The 15,885-nt window shown below is 44.0% G+C and overlaps 1 protein-coding gene across 6 annotated transcripts in view; it reads left to right on the top strand.

Moving 5' to 3' along the window:
- Positions 1-15,885, top strand: part of LOC143385570 (contactin-4) — a 271,910-nt gene that overhangs the window by 99,005 nt on the left and 157,020 nt on the right. For all 6 annotated transcript variants that reach the window (XM_076841028.1, XM_076841026.1, XM_076841027.1 and 3 more), the window contains exon 4: positions 11,936-12,133. In XM_076841028.1, the coding sequence (XP_076697143.1) occupies positions 11,936-12,133 (198 nt within the window). The remainder of the gene's footprint in view (positions 1-11,935; positions 12,134-15,885) is intronic.

The following is a 15,885-nucleotide window of genomic DNA, read 5'->3' as shown; positions in this document are numbered from 1 at the left end:
TCCCTGTTCCTCTAATTTCTAAAAAAAAAAAAAAATCTAAAAAGAAAAAAAAAAAGTCTTGTAAAAATTGTAGCAAATGAGATCGTGGACATGCAACTCTTTTGAGAATCTAAGGCGGTGGCTCGTGGTAGCAGGCTCGAAGCCCTAGGTGCCATCCCCAGGACCCAACACACACACACACACGTGTCCTTTGACATCTACCAGGTCCTTCCCCCTCTTGGGTAACCCGCCATATGCATTGGTCGTCCACCATATGCATTCTTGTCTGCCTGTGTGGTTCTCAAGTCTCTGGGCGGAGGAGGAAGGAGACAGGGAATCATCTAAATGCAGGGAGAACAATTTTCGCCATCTGTCTTTCTGCCTTTTTGTAAACTGAGTAAAACTGTCACCAGAGAGTCATTAAAAAATGTTTGTTTGTTTGTTTGTTTTCCAAGGGAAAGGCTTAGGATTCTGACTTCAAACTGAGAGTTCCTGAAATTGCAGAATTTTGCCCTCTTCTGATCTCAGTGATTTTGATTTAGGCTCCGTGATCTAGTGAAAGGGTCAGGGGACAGGTGGAGGAGGACGGTGGGTAAAATGTTACGGAGCGGGGGACGTCTGAGAAACTGGGGCAGAACAAGGACCCCTGTTCCAACCCCAGGTCTTGAGATCCAGTCGGAAAGAACGGGTTTACTGGAGGGAGAGGGAAAGGGAAAGGGGGCACTCTCCAGGGAGAGACGGGGTCCTCTCAGAGAGGAGAGGGACCATGTGCGTCTCCTACACTCTAGTGTTGTTGGGGGTCCCAGAGAAGTTTCCAGAGAGTCCCACCCAAGGAGGGGAAAGAAACTTTCTCTGCATAAAGCCACCAAGTGTAATGGCAGAGACCCCCCCTCTGTGCCTTCCCTTGGCATCTGAAAGTGACCTTCAAGAGACTAAGTAAGAATCCTGTGAGTCAATGAGCCAACAGGCCCCACAGCCAGCCAGGTCCAATCTCTTGAGTTTTGATTGACAGCAGGGGGATGGGGTCTCATGTCTCCATTGCCATGACAACGCTGTCACCTTGGCCCAGGCTGACTGCTCTGCTTGGATTCTTGATCATGTTTGCTGGGTCTATGGTTAGGAGGAATCATCCTTATCTCCCGGGCTCTGCTCTGTGAGAAGGGTCACCAAAGTCTCTCTCTCCAGAGTAACGTGGGCTCCTCTTATCCACATTAATTCGGGGTTCCGTGTCTCCTGAAGGTCACAGGTACTTTACTGAGGAATGTGACGTAGTCTGTCCACGGAGGCCAGGCAGGGCTGCAGGTAAATCGCTTTGGGGCAAAGAAAGCACGTGGGGGGGTCACACCAGGGACCCATTTGATAGAATCATGCTCTTAACCTCATGGTCGTCCGCCATATGCATTCTTGTCTGCCTGTGTGGTTCTCAAGTCTCTGGGTGGAGGAGGAAGGAGCCAGGGAGTCATCTAAATGCAGGGAGAACAATTTTCACGTGTGAAATAGTACAGTTACTGCTTTCAGGCAAAAATAATAAAAAAAAAATAAGCAAATAATTATTTTATTGTTAGGGAAAGGCCATATATATTTCCTGAACCTGAAAAAAAAAATAAGGCTCCTTGTCAAATATAGTGGTTGAGATGAGAAGTTGGAAGGGTGCTCTGAGACAGGCATCTAGGAGCCTAGACAGGCCAGAACTCCTCAGGGGATCCATGGCTATTTTTCCAATTTAAAAAAGAAAAAAAAAAACTAATTATCAGTGTGTCTTTTGGGGGGCTGGCAGTCCTGGGGATTGAACTCAGGGGCACTCAACCCCTGAGCTACATCCCCAGCTCTATTTTGTGTTTTATTTAGAGACAGGGTCTCACTGAGTTGCTCAGGGCCTCACTGTTGCTGAGGCTGGCTTTGAACTCTCGATCCTCCTGCCTCAGCCTCCTGAGCCACTGGGATGACAGGCGTGTGCCACCCCGTCCCTGGTTTAGCAGTGTGAACCTTTCTTAAAAGACAAATTTGTGGTGAATTGTAAATGGCAAATACATAAAGGAGAGAAAAATTCTCTCCACTTGAAGCCAAGGTGCGAGGGCAGAACCTCCCTCTGTGCCTTCTCTTTGCCTCTGAAAGTGACCTTTCAGAGAGTATCCTATGAATAAATTAACCCATGACTCTCCGCAGCTTCTCTAGGGTTTTGCTAAGCTAAGCCTGAGGGATGCTCTCTCTGGAGTGGAAGGCTGAGACTAGATAATTTGGGATCTTACAATGCTAGGATTTTTAAAAGGAGCTTGGTGCCTTTTAGTTAATCCAAGAGGCGATGGCTCATGGAGGATTTGTGTGGGACCGAAGGACGCGACTCAGAGCTGCCCTTTAGCGGGATTCATCAGACAGCGCTTGTGTGGGTCGGCCCGAATCTTGCAAAATGCAGGACTTTCTTAGGCCAATGATGGAGTGGTGAGCTGGGTCTCCTCCAACATAGTCAAATCCAGGGGACTTGGAAGCTAAGGGGACATATGTCCCCCTGCTGCAATGGGAACCCCACGGCTTCCTGGAGAGAATTTGGGGTTTGGCAGATTGGTTTTAGGAAGGGAGCCCCAGGGTGTGAGCCAGGAAAATTTTATTGCCTGATTTAAAATCTGAGTTTTATCATCATCCCACCATCCAAGAAAAATAACATTTTTTTTTTTTTTTCTGGAGCTGAGCGTTGAACCTGGATAGGTATCTCTTTAACTGTGATGCAGTTTCTGTGCTATCTGGAGGATTTCACACTTAACCATGAAAGGATCCCCGTCTGGGCTCAGTCTTTAGTGTTGCAACAGCCCTTCAGAAGGGTCTGCACAGCACTCGGGCTTGGGAACTCCTTCGTGTAGTGGACACTCCATTGCTCTCCCTGGATAGCTCTTGAGGACTCATATCTGGGAACCGTGTTTAGATTTCAAGGAAACCCACCATCGATGTGATTCGCACGGTTTTTAAAACGTGCAGAAATGGAAGAAGACGCAGTCACCTGTCAAGTCTCATCTGTCTGTGTGGTTACTTTTCTACCTTCCATTTAAGACCTTCCACACGCAAGCAGAAACATGCTCTTCTGTCTAAAAAAAAAAAAAAATAAATGCAGACCTTCTTCCCCTGAAGGATGCAAAGTTTACTGGTTCCAGACCGAGGTAATATTTCTTTAACTTTTATTATTTTTTTTTTCATGGATACATGCTCTTTCTAAGAGCAAAAGAGAGTCAGAATCTCCCCGCTGGGAAATCCAGTAATATACCCTGAGGCAAGAGCTGCAGGTACAAGATTTAGTGGAAACCTTTCCATTTACCTTTAAAATTCACATGAATCTTACATCCCAGACCACCATCCACACGGATCTGACTTATTACCATACCGATGTATGAAATTGCTTCCCAGTTAAACTCCTTAACTTACACCCACCGAAAATCTTTGCCCTTGAAAAATACCCCATGAAGTAGAGAGTAGAAAGCCAGTCACACGTCGAATCAGGGAATTTGCAAGCCATTTTCGAGGACTGTGGTATTTAATATTCAATAATAGGCAAGTGGGTAACAGGTAACGATAAATATCACTAAGTACGGGAGTGGCCCCATAGAGGCTAATTTTTAGAAATGCTTGCCACCAGGTTGGGTTGAGATTTGGCAGTCAGCCTTAGCTAACCCTTGCTTCATGTGGTCACCATCTCATTCCTTCAAAATTAGTACAGGGCCAATATCCTTTACCTGCAGTGGTTGGGACCAGGAAGTCTTTGGATTTTGGATTCTTTGAGATTGGGGAACATTTTGTACAGACATAAGAAGATATCTTGAAGATGAGACCCAAGTCTGAACACAAAATTCATTTCTATTCCAGATCCACTTTCTATACATGGCCCAAAAGGTGATTTTATGCAATTTTTTGAATAATTTTGTGCAGGAGACATTTCTTTTTGGGGGAAATGGGTTCCAGGGATTGAACTCAGGGGGCATTTGACCTCTGAGCCACCTCCCCAGCCCTATTTTGTATTTTATTGAGAGACAGGGTCTCACTGAGTTGCTTAGGGCCTCGCTAAATTGCTGAGGCTGGCTTTGAACTCACGATCCTCCTGCCTCAGCCTCCTGAGCGCCTGGGATTACAGGGTGTACCACCGCGCCCGGCCATGAGACATTTCTTGTTGGGGAATTTTCCCAGTCTCTGGCCTTATCATCAGTGCTCATAAAGTCTTGGAGTCTGGACCATTTTGTATGTTGGCTCTTCAGATCAACCTGCACTGTATGGAGAAGCTTGTACTTTTTGTGCCAACACAGGCTGTGTGCAGGCGATAGCCTGAGGCACTGTACTGAGAAGGACTCTGATCTGGTGCCTGCTAGAGTCGATGGTAAATGTCAGCCATGGACGTCGGAGTGGCATTGTGTGGTCCTGGTGAGAGACAGAGGCGGTCCCTGTTCCATTCAGGAACTATACGTAATGAAGACAGTGTCTGGACCTTGAATGGTCCTCCTGGATGCTGAGACCCACCTGAACCAAGTTCTCGGGGCCACAGACCACTCGGCAGCCAGGATTTCAGTGACCTAAGCTGTAGAGGTCACAGCTGTCTAGAGGTCTCGCGTACCCCTTTCTCCGTCTTTTAATTATTGAAGGTGCCGTATCTCTCCCCTCTCCACCTCTGCAGCTTTCAGCTTCTCTCAGACACCTCCCCACACTCTTGATGCCCCGAGCATTGCTCCCCAGAGGAGAGTCCCCACCACTTACTGCTCTAGTCTAACTAGAGAAGACACGGCAGCACAAGTCTCTCATTCTTCCCCTGGCATAGCTCACAGATCTTCCCCACAACACACTCTCGGACACTCTTGCTGTCCCAGCAGGCAGAATCACTAGTGCTCTTTCGTCCTTGAGGTTTGTGATCCAGTTCTTCTTCTTTTTTTATATATATAATTTTTTACATTACTCACAATTTCTGGCATTTTTCCCTTCCTGAAGGTCAGAGAAAGACAAGCCACTTGACACTCCTTTTACAAGAAGATAATTTTTATTAGAGAGTAAGAGGGGGAAATATCAGCAGAATCTTTGAGTTGACATTCCTACGTGATCAATGCAATTCTTGGTTTAGCCAGAGAAGGTATTCTTTTTTTTTTATTTTTATTTTTTGGTACTGGGGATTGAACCCAGAGGGTGCTTACCCACGGAGTCACATCCATCCCCAGCCCTTTTGTAAAAATATATATTTTATTGTGGGACAGGGTCTCACTGAGTTGCTTAGGGTCTTGCTAAATTGCTGAGGCTGGCTTCGAACTCACGATCCTCCTGCCTCAGCCTCCGGAGCAGCTGAGATGACAGGCATTGCACCAAGGGGCTTGGTTTTTCTGTTCAGTATTCTATTGTTCAGATGAAAAAGAGGAATAGAAATTCATTTTCAGCCCCCTGGGCACTGAAGCCAAAACTCAGCTCTGACTCTTCAAACCAAATCCAAACACTTTCTGGATTCTTCCACATCTCCTCTTTTGCCCAGGAAACTGCTAACTGGTTCCAGTCCCGTCTCCATACCCACCTCCCAGTATTCGACAGTGTAGCTGTATGCTAGAGCACCAGCTCAGGGCTTTACCAAACAGTTAGGACTTGGTAAATATTTGGCCGTCAAATGAACCAGCGAATGTGTTCACGTTTCCCATTTCATTTGGAGAATCACTTAAAATGCATTTTTCACATTGACTTCCTCAGAATCATATCTGTTTGAATTCAACCCTACAAATACTATGTGCAATAGGGGTTAGGTGTGGCCAGAACTAGTTACAGAGGGGGGGGGGACTCTCTCATGCTGTTAAAATGATTCATTAAAGCCTAGGTTGGTTGCAATGCAAAGACTCACATCGGATTTTCCTAATTATTAATTGCAATATTTTCCTTCTACAAAGTACAATACAGCTCCAGTCGACTGAGTAACTCTATGGGGTGTGTGTGTGTGTGTGTGTGTGTCTTCTAGTTCTTGATTTTTGCCAAAAACGAACCCATGCAATTTTTAGCATGTATTCCCGGTTTCTTTAGATCTTAATTTCCTTATCTAGCAAATGCATCAAATGAGGAAGTTGGATTGGGATGGCATGCATGTAGAATTTATGGAATTTTAATATTGGAAGAGACTTGAGATCCCCTGGCCCTATTCCTTCAGTTTACAGAGAAGCAAAACTAACCTCTTCTAGGTTCAAAATAAAATTTTATGAGGGCATACGGCTTCCTAACAGAACCAGCTCTTCTGAACACTGTGGCTACCCCCCATGAGCCCATCCCTGCTAGGTACCAAATGTGCAATTCTGATCGTCTCATGTAACTTCTTTAGACTTTATTTTCCTGATCAATCACATGGAGAGGGTTGGACTAGGGATCCTTTATATTTAAAACTTTGAGGACTGAAGAAAAGCATATTTAAAAACTGACATCTTTACTACCACAGGGCTAGAACTCCATAGAACAAAGCATAATAAATGCTAAAAAGAAATTGGCGTCAAGAAAAGGGAAGCTTATTCCCTCCCAGAGAACGCATAGCCCTTGAATCTATTTGCTCCACAAGCACCTGCAATTGAAAATAGCTCAATTGATGTCTTTTTTCTTAAAAAATAATAGCTAAAGATCCTTTCCTGTTGACCCGGTCATATCGAAAATAAGATTCCACAACCATAGTGAAGTTTTGACATGAACTTCCAATCGCTTTGGGTGCTACAAATCAGAAAAGCCTGGCTAGGTCCTTCTGTCTTCAGGAGCATCATGGTGGAATGAGTCTCCGTACTTTCCGCTGAGCACAAGAAGCCTCAGCATTTATTGAATCTATTGCATTCCAAGTATTTGTTTACTCGGTTGTTAAAAATTGCCAAGGGGACAGAAACTGTCTGTCACTTCCAGAGCAATTAGTGTGTGAAAACTTATCAAAAGAAATCTGTCAAGTCTAAGGAAGTATAAATATTGCCTGCAAGTCCCTAAGGAAATCAAACAGAGTGGGATCTATTTTTTTTTTCTCTTGATCGCTGCAGCAGAAGAGAATTTATTTTGTTTTATTTACTTGGCTTTATTTTTTCTAGAATGTGAAGAGCATTTCACGTAACCCAGTGGATTAATGTTTTGCTCTGATAAAAATAGATTTGGGTTCTTAGGGGAAATCTGGACTGTCTCTAAGTGGTCTGGCCATCCTGCTTTTGACTGTGAAATGTCAAGAGTGTTTGTTTTCTAGAAGAGCACTGGAAACGGAGCTCAGTCAGGACTAGGTTGCTGCCTACTCTGCCTCTGGCACGTGCCCACGCGCAACTCTCTCTGAGCCCCAGAATTTTCATACCTTCAAAAGGAAGAAGAGGAAGAAGAAGAAGAAATGATGGGTTGTAACTTACTGCACATCTCGTCTGCTCCCATACAAGTGTTATTGCTGCATTATATTCCCCCCACTCCTCTGTGATGGCCCCGGACATCTCGACAAGTAAAAATACACTATTCCGAGTGGTGATATTTGCTGTAAAGAAAATCAAGTTGATATCCTGGTGAAAGATGTCCCCTGCGTGCGGGAGTCTCAGCCCTGAGCGTAGCGTGATTTCACCAGATCAGCAGCAGAGCCCCTGGCTGGCCTTTGAACTTCAGAACACCACGGTGCATTCCTAAGTCCAAAGTTGAACTTTTTCAAACTCATCTTTGATACTCGTCTTGACCGTGGCGGTGGTCTGTTTTGGTTTTCAATATACAAAAATGGGTTAAGTTGTGATATTGTTATCACGGTGACCGTCTAGGGGCGCTGGGTTTATTGTCTCCCTTGAGCCAAAAAATTGAAGAACGGGACACAGAGACATAGGAAAGCAGCAGTTTTATTGCAAAAGTGACAGAGAGACAGACTTCTCCAAAGAGAAGGGGCCTCAGAGCTGGGAATCCCGAGGAGGAGTGCTGGCCTGTCCTGAACTGCTCTCTCGCCATCTTGCCCAGGCTGCCTCCGCCCCTCTACGTCTCCCTCATCACAATTTTGGGAAATTCTTATAATATAACAATTTTGCCATTGGATGGTTTTCTTTCTTTTTCTTGGATTTTTTTTTTTCTATCTCTCTCTATCCAATTTGGAGATCAACTCTTCCCTTCCGAGCAGATTCCAGAGAATTCTTCCAGTTGACTTCATGGAAATACTGGAGTCAGGCCAGGGGTCCAGTGTGGCCCCAGGGGGCCCTAGAGAAGGTACCACGAGAATTCACTGGCCCTTAATCGTGCAGGACAACGTGGACAGGTATTGAGACTGAACAGCTGGATCCCCGAGGCTACACTAATGGGTGAGGCACCTCAAAGCTGTTCTGGAAATTATGCTTTAAAAGATCTGAGCAGGACTTGGCTAATCCATGATCATACTTAAATTTCTCTTTAAAAGAAAACACAATTTTTTTTTTATATTTCCTTATTTTTTGTATGCAGTGCTGAGGATCAAACCCAGTGCCTCACACGTGCTAGGCCAGGGCTCTACCTCTGAGCCCACTTTAATTTCTCTTGACTAGTCTATCTCCTTCATGAATTGGCTTTTTGTTTCTTTACTTTCTATTCAACTTATTTATCAGGGGTACATTAGCACATAAAAATTATACATATTTGTAGGTTAGCGTGTGATAAGTCAAGGCAGGTAAGATTTATGTTTGAAGCAGGCTAACCCTATCTACTCTAGCATGTTCATTTCTGTATGATAAAAAGCTTCAAAATACTTTCTTCTAATTTTTTTTTAAGAAGTATAGAAGAGTATTGCTAAATTTGTGGGGTTTTTGTTCCATTTAATAACTTTCTCAAACACTGAAGTAATGCAGGTATCAGCTTTATTTTTTCTTATATTTTTAATTTTCTTATTTTTTAATTGAATTGTATTATTGCAGGATTTTCCCAGCTAATCTGTGTGAGCTATGAATGGATGTTTTAGAAAATCAAATTGTGTGTGTGTGTGTGTGTCTGTGTGTGTGTGTGTGTCTGTGTGTGTGTGTGTGTTGTAGGGGTGGTATAACCAAATATGTTTAATTAAACACTCTAAGGAATTTCAAGGACATTGGCATGTTGAGATCTCCTTCCAGTTCTGAAAGAAAGAAAAAAAAAGTTTAATCTGTATAACGCAGTGCTTCTCAAAGTCATGTGATCAGATGATCCTTTAACTTTTGGAAGGGGGTGCAGAGAACTGGAAATATATGTGCAAAAACTATAATTGATCATATGCCGCAAGATGCTTGGCATGGTGGCTCATGCCTATAATCCCAGAGACTCGGGAGGCTGAGGCAGGAGGATCACAAGTTGAAAGCCAGCCTCAGCAACTTAGCAAGGTCCTATGCAATTTAGCAAGACCTTGTCTCTAGATAAAACAAAAAAAGGGCCGGGGATGAAAGAAAGAGAGAGACACTACAGTGTGCACATAGGGTTGTTTATGTCTCCCACTAAAGTACCAAGTCCTTTCAGTCCCAACGCAGTGAGACCAAAGGAATTAACTGGTTTGTCAATAGCTCAAGTAGCATGCTAGTGGAATACGATTCCTTCACAATTTTTTTTTTTTTTACTCTTATAATGATTCAGCTGGTGAAGGGTAAACCAGTCATGACGAGTTCTGCTCAGCCCTTGAGAGATTTCCAGGTGACATTTCACACAACGATTCTCACATGTTGAAAATCAGCACCATTTCCAGGATTCAGAAGTTCAAAGTGACAGAATTTACTCGGCTTCCCTTTTGCAAACTCAGGCTTGAACGTGGGTCTGACCTTCTGGATGCCTTTTTCTTTCTTATTTTTTTTTGAATACTTATTTTTTAGTTTTAGGTGGACACAATATTTTTATTTTACATTTTCGTGGTGCTGAGGATTGAACCCAGGGCCTCATGCATGCTAGGTGAGCGCTCTACCACTGAGCCACACTTTCTAGATGCTGTAGGTGCCTCCTCCCACAGAATCCCCACAGCCCTGCAGCCACCACCCAGAAGAAAAGTTTTGAAGGAAGCATCTTCGGGGAAGATGTGTACAGTTGCCCATGATCCCTTGCAACTCTCTGCAGAGAGGCGTGTGCTTTGGTTCATATTGTGCTGGTGAGTTACTTTCTAACTTCTAAAGCTTGTGGCTTTGGAGATGCTAATTTGTAATTAAAACTCTCTTAGAGCTCCTAAGGAGACAGACTGTGTGCTTCTTGAAGTGCTGAGAGGTGGCTGGGCTTGCTGGAGACCCCCATGCTGAGTCTCTAGTCTCTGTGCCCTCAGTTAAAATCTGTTCTTTCAGGAATCCTGCCATAGTGATTGTACTTCAGGACCTAGGACAGGGGCTTCTCCTCTCTGAGATTTTAATTTCTTCAGGAAGTGACTAGTTTACTAGGAAGCACTTGTTTATTTACACTGAATACCCTCTTGACATCAGCATGGGGTGACTTCTAATTACAGGCACACGCATAAATAAAGTGATTAGCTATTCTCCTATAAACATAATTGGGTCTCTCCAAAGCAACGCATGCGGAAATGTTATAATCCAGGCATAAAAGGGAAGGCAACCCGGCATAGACCCCTCCTTTGTATGTCAACAGCAGATCATTAAAGCCGAGTGGAATTCCTCTTGTCCATCCAGTTCAATCGCAGTTGGGATTCATGGAAAGGACTGAACGGCAAAAACACCTTTCTCGGTAATCAATGTTCTCTTTACAAGACTCAAGTGGCCTTTCTACCAAGTTCCAAGGACACTCTGTGCATTTGGAATTTAACCCAGGATCGCTTTAAAGAGCAACGTGGTAACTCAGCCAACTACTTATGAAACCATAGGTTCCCTTTGCGTTCCAATTGCTCCTTCCCCATCCCCTGAACCAAATGAGACAAAATGTTGGCTAATCAGGGCCAGGAGCTGGACTATCACTTTTCAGCTTTGGACAACCTGGAGTTCATTAAGAGAGCCATCCTGGGGTGCTTGGCACTGAAGAAGTCGGGTTTCCTTGGACTATGTACCGTCACCGCAATAAGTCATTCAAATTCACTGTTATTTAGAGCTTTTTTTTTTTTTTTTTTGAAATTGAAAGTGTGGGTTATATGTTCATTCAGAAAGCATTTACCTAATCCCTAGGAAAAAATAAGACCTTTCAAAAGAACATTTTCAAGCATGATTGCCCGTTACATTTATCCCCCTGATATTCTGGGAAGAGTACATATTTGCAAATCTATTGCTGTGTCCCCAGGATTCCCCATGTACTCCCTTACGTAGAGAATAGCACATCCAACTATTTTTAAAAAATACAGATTTATATTTGCAGATATAAATACAGATCAGTCAACTCGTCTCGTCAGCTTAGGTGGATTTAAGGAGCGTTTGCAATGATGGTTTTTTTGAGTGTTTTTGTGATGTTAAACTGCTGTGTCGCTAAAATGAGGCAGGAATGTTCAACCTCATAAATAAGAAGAGAGTAGAATTTGGGTCCATAGTGGGAGACCTTGGGAGAAGACCAGATTGAGACTCTGGGTAGGATTCCGACTCTAACCAGGGCTAAGAGTGCGGATGCGCTATTTCGTTCCTTTGTGCCAAAGCATCTCGGTTAACGGGAAACTATCAAATGCATTGGAAACCAGAAGTTTGGTGCAGTTATGTGGTGTTGTGGTATATCGTATGATCATCTATGAAATGAAAGTGTGAACCGGTTTCCTGGTGGGTTCCATTACCGTATCAAGATTATAGATTCCCCAGGCGTGTGGTTTAAACATTAGTAAGAGGTGCATAGACCTTAGTACATGCTTAGCAAGCTATGAAGTTTGGACTTCTCTGTATCAGCTCTCAGTGTATCTTCCAGTTCTCCACAAATAAAACCTTAGTGGACTGACAAAGATTCTGTGTGATTACTTTGTATCCATGTCTTACATGCTGAAGGAGAATCACTGGGCAACAGTGTGAATTTCTAACTTGACCATTTCTTTCCTGAGTACGGTCAAGTTCAAGACTCCCAAAGACGGATCTCTAACGATGATGCTTCTTTTTACTTTCAGAGCTGAGCTACGCCTGGATCTTCAACGAATACCCTTCCTATCAGGATAACCGCCGTTTCGTGTCTCAAGAGACCGGGAATCTGTACATCGCCAAAGTAGAAAAATCAGATGTCGGGAACTATACCTGTGTGGTCACCAATACCGTGACAAATCACAAAGTCCTGGGGCCGCCTACACCTCTGATATTGAGAAATGACGGTGAGTTGTCTAGCTTAATTTTTGCTAATTCTGGGTGGGGGTGTGCATGTAAGAAAGAGGGACGGGGAGAGAGAGAGAAACTCAGTCACAGGCGGAATATGTAATGATATCATGTTATTGGCACACAGACCTTCATTTGGCACCCATACTTTGTCCACTTGTGTGAGAAAGAAGCTCTTGAATCCATTTTGGAAAACTAATTAGAAGTCTAATTGCCCATCTCAACAGGAATGGAACGTGGACTTAGGTGAATATAAATAACAAGGGGATCTATTTCTTATTTCTCTCCCACTGAAATTAGTATACACAGGCAGACTGGAGTGAAAGGTTGAGCAATTAGCTCATTAATCAATTCGATGTGATTTAGCATTCCGAAAGAAGTTTTCCATTATCCCAAGTAACATCTGGATTTATAAAGGTAAAGTCACAGTTCCCATGGCCGTCCGATGGAGGATTAACGAGGCCCCTTTGAGATGGAAGTCTTAATTCCTCACACTATCATGAGGCTATTTCAAGAAAATATATGGAGTTCACCTTAATTGCTTAATGACCTAACAATGTATATAAATGACCCGGTGCTTTTTAAAAAATATATATTTTTTAATTGTAATTGGACACAATACCTTTATTTTATTTTATTTAATGTAGTGCCGAGGATTGAACCCAGGGCTTTGCGTGTGCTAGGCTATAGCTCTCTATCACTGAGCCACAACCCCAGCCCCTCACGCCACATCAGGCTACTTCTCTAACTCCAGTGAAAGATATGTTCCACAGTGAAATCCGAGGCCACACAGTGGAAAAATCATGGCTCAGGATCCCCACCCAGCACCCATGTCCGATGGTCTGCAGAGCCTGGTATTTTAAACCCTCTCTCTCTCTCTCTCTCTCTCTCTCTCTCTCTCTCTCTCTGTGTGCTCTTTTTCGTTGGACAACATCACTTTTTATCTGAATTTACACAAGACAAGCTTGGAAGATTCCAGATGAGAGCCCAGATTTCTATCTCCCAAGCTTATAAGTCTCCCCATGAATTTTTAACCCAAGTGGGACTCTGAACATTTCAGAACAGGGAATTTATAGCAAGACCAGCTGTGTAGACTGAGCATCCTCATAGTGTAGACCCTACTGTGGAATTTGGGGGCAAATGATGTAGACTTTGGTCTTTTCTTCAGTCATCTATTAAACATAGATTTATTTAGCACTTGCTGTGTTACAACCATGGCTTTGTGGGCTGATGAGCAAGGACCAGAAGGCCTCTCTCTGATGGTACCCATATTCTCCTACAAGAAACAAAACCCCAGAAAACAAATGACCCTAAACAAAAAAAAAAAAAAAAAAAAAAGGAAAAAAAAGAAATCGGATTATTTTAGAGAGCAGTAAATCGGTCGGTTTGGTGAAATGAAGGCTCTGTGATGGGGTATCTACTTCAAAATGATTTTCCGTGGAAAATATTTCTGAGGCAGGAACTAGGAGCTGAATCCTGGATGATAAGAAATCCATCCTTTGAGGATCAGCTGGTGGAACAAACCAGGCTGAGCTCACATCGTATACAAAGGTCCTGAGGCCAGTGAATAGCTCTTTGCATGTTGTGGGAACTTAAACAATCGAGCATACTTGGAGCACAGTGAGTCGGGAGAGCTTGCTTGACGTTGAGCTTGGAAAGGGGTCAGGGGCCAGATCTGGAGGCCCCCCGAGAGAAGACTGGGTTTTCTTTCTGGAGCACTGAGAAGACCTTAGAGAACTTCATTCTGGAGAGTCAATAACGTCTTTGTAAATAGAGAGGGAGGTCACAGAAGAGAAGAGCAAGATGCACTTGGAAATCTGGTGTAGCCACCAAGGGTGGAGGAAGGTCATTGGCTGAAATGGTGTCCCAGCCCAGGTTTGCCAAGGAAAGACCTTATTTTAGACATTATTTGTGAGGGCCCAACACAGCTTCTCTTCCTTGGCCCCATGAGGAACCGTTTGTTTTCTGGTTTTAAGTCCATTTTTCTATCACCATGTTCACCTGATATATCCATAGTAAATACTAAGTAGCTCACTTTCCCACCCTACCCAGATTAGAATCCAAGATCACTGTTTTCATCCGTCTTTGTGCTGGGCCCAAGCATCCTGCCAGCCACATGGAAAATGTGAAATCACTATGTTGGGGCGAAGACGCATTTCCCCTAGGTAAAGCCCAGCAACCATCCCTTAGGGGACCAGCAGGCCAGTTCCCAGCGTTGTTGAGAATGATCATCGCCACATCTCCAGAACCCAAGGCGAAGGAGCTTTTCCAAAGACAGAAATTACTTTGTAAGAAATTATTTGAAAGCACAGCTTCTCGGGCCTCTACCCAAAATGTAGTTGGGACAGAATGTTTCTGCAGTGACTTGGTCAGTTTGGGGGTGCCCAGTCACAGAAGTCAGGGAAATATGAACTTTGATGCACAAACATGTAGCTGAAGGCAAACATCACACAAACCTGCCCCTTAAGAAAAAAGGGACCCCTGGGCGCAGTGGCACATGCCTATAATCCCAGCAGCTAGGGAGGCTGAGGCAGGAGGATTGCAAGTTCAAAGCCAGCCTCAGCAAAAGTGAGGCGCTAAGCAACTCAGTGAGACCCTGTCTCTAAATAAAATACAAAATAGGGCTGGGGAGATGGCTCAGTGGCCGAGTGCCCCTGAGTCCAATCTCTGATACTCACCCCCTGCCCCCCAAAAAAGGAAGCAGGAACAAAAATGTAGGCTCTCAAAAATTCCAAGATGGACACCTCAAGTGGGTATCAGTCCCTCTTTCAGCCTGTCTAGTATCTCTTCACGGGAATGACACATGTTCTGTATCAGAATACTTTATCACTAAATTAGCAGACTAAGGATCTCATTCTTCAGCAATTAATGGTCATTTAGTCTTAGTTTCTGTGAGCATTCCATGGCGAAAATTCATAATGTCTTTCCCATTGAGGTTGCAGTACATAAAAGAGACACTCAAACTATATTGCTATGCACAAAGCCTGTTCTTTAATGAGGTCCTGTCTGCAGGTGAGAGAAAGGCGGAAATATAAATCAAACAGAGTTCACAACATGAAGATGGCCTGAACGTCTCTTCTCTGGGAATAAAATCAATGAAGTGCTCCCTCCACAAGATCTGGGATGGAGTGACTGGCTGTGTGTGGTCCAGTATTCAGGTTATTTCTTTGGAGGTCCAGCTAAGCAGTTCTGGACTTGGATGGGTTGAATCCAGCCCCCAAAGTCCCAGTGAATCATAGAATGTTAAACCACGAGACTTGGCTCACGTCCTGATAGGAATCAGGTGCCGTACCCCACGGGTCCTCCTCATGGTCGATAAGTGACATCTGCCCCTGGCACACCACAGTTCCACAGCGCCCCGGGATTGGCCATTCCATTTTCCCTTTCTCTACTTGTATCTTCCTTGGTCCTTCTCAGATCCTTAATCAAATATAGGTCAGGAAGTACGCCCTGGAGGCAGGCTCTCTGGGTGGAATCTAGATCCACTGTTTATTAGCTAAGCAACTTTGGAGGTATGGCTTACACCTCATTGTCTTTTATTTTTCTCATCAGTAAAATTCAGACAGCAAAGGAATTCTGTGTCACAAAGTGACAGGCACGGTGGTGCACGCCTGTAATCCCAGCAGCTCAGGAGGCTGAGGCAGGAGGATGGCAGGTCCAAAGCTAGCCTCAGCAACAGCGAGGTGCTAAGCAACTCAGTGAGACCCTGTCTCTAAATAAAATACAAAATAGGGCTGGGGAGGTGGCTCAG

Source organism: Callospermophilus lateralis, chromosome 20 (genome assembly GCF_048772815.1).
Source record: "Callospermophilus lateralis isolate mCalLat2 chromosome 20, mCalLat2.hap1, whole genome shotgun sequence".
NCBI lineage: Eukaryota > Metazoa > Chordata > Mammalia > Rodentia > Sciuridae > Callospermophilus > Callospermophilus lateralis.
This window is presented reverse-complemented; position numbering and strand designations above follow the sequence as displayed.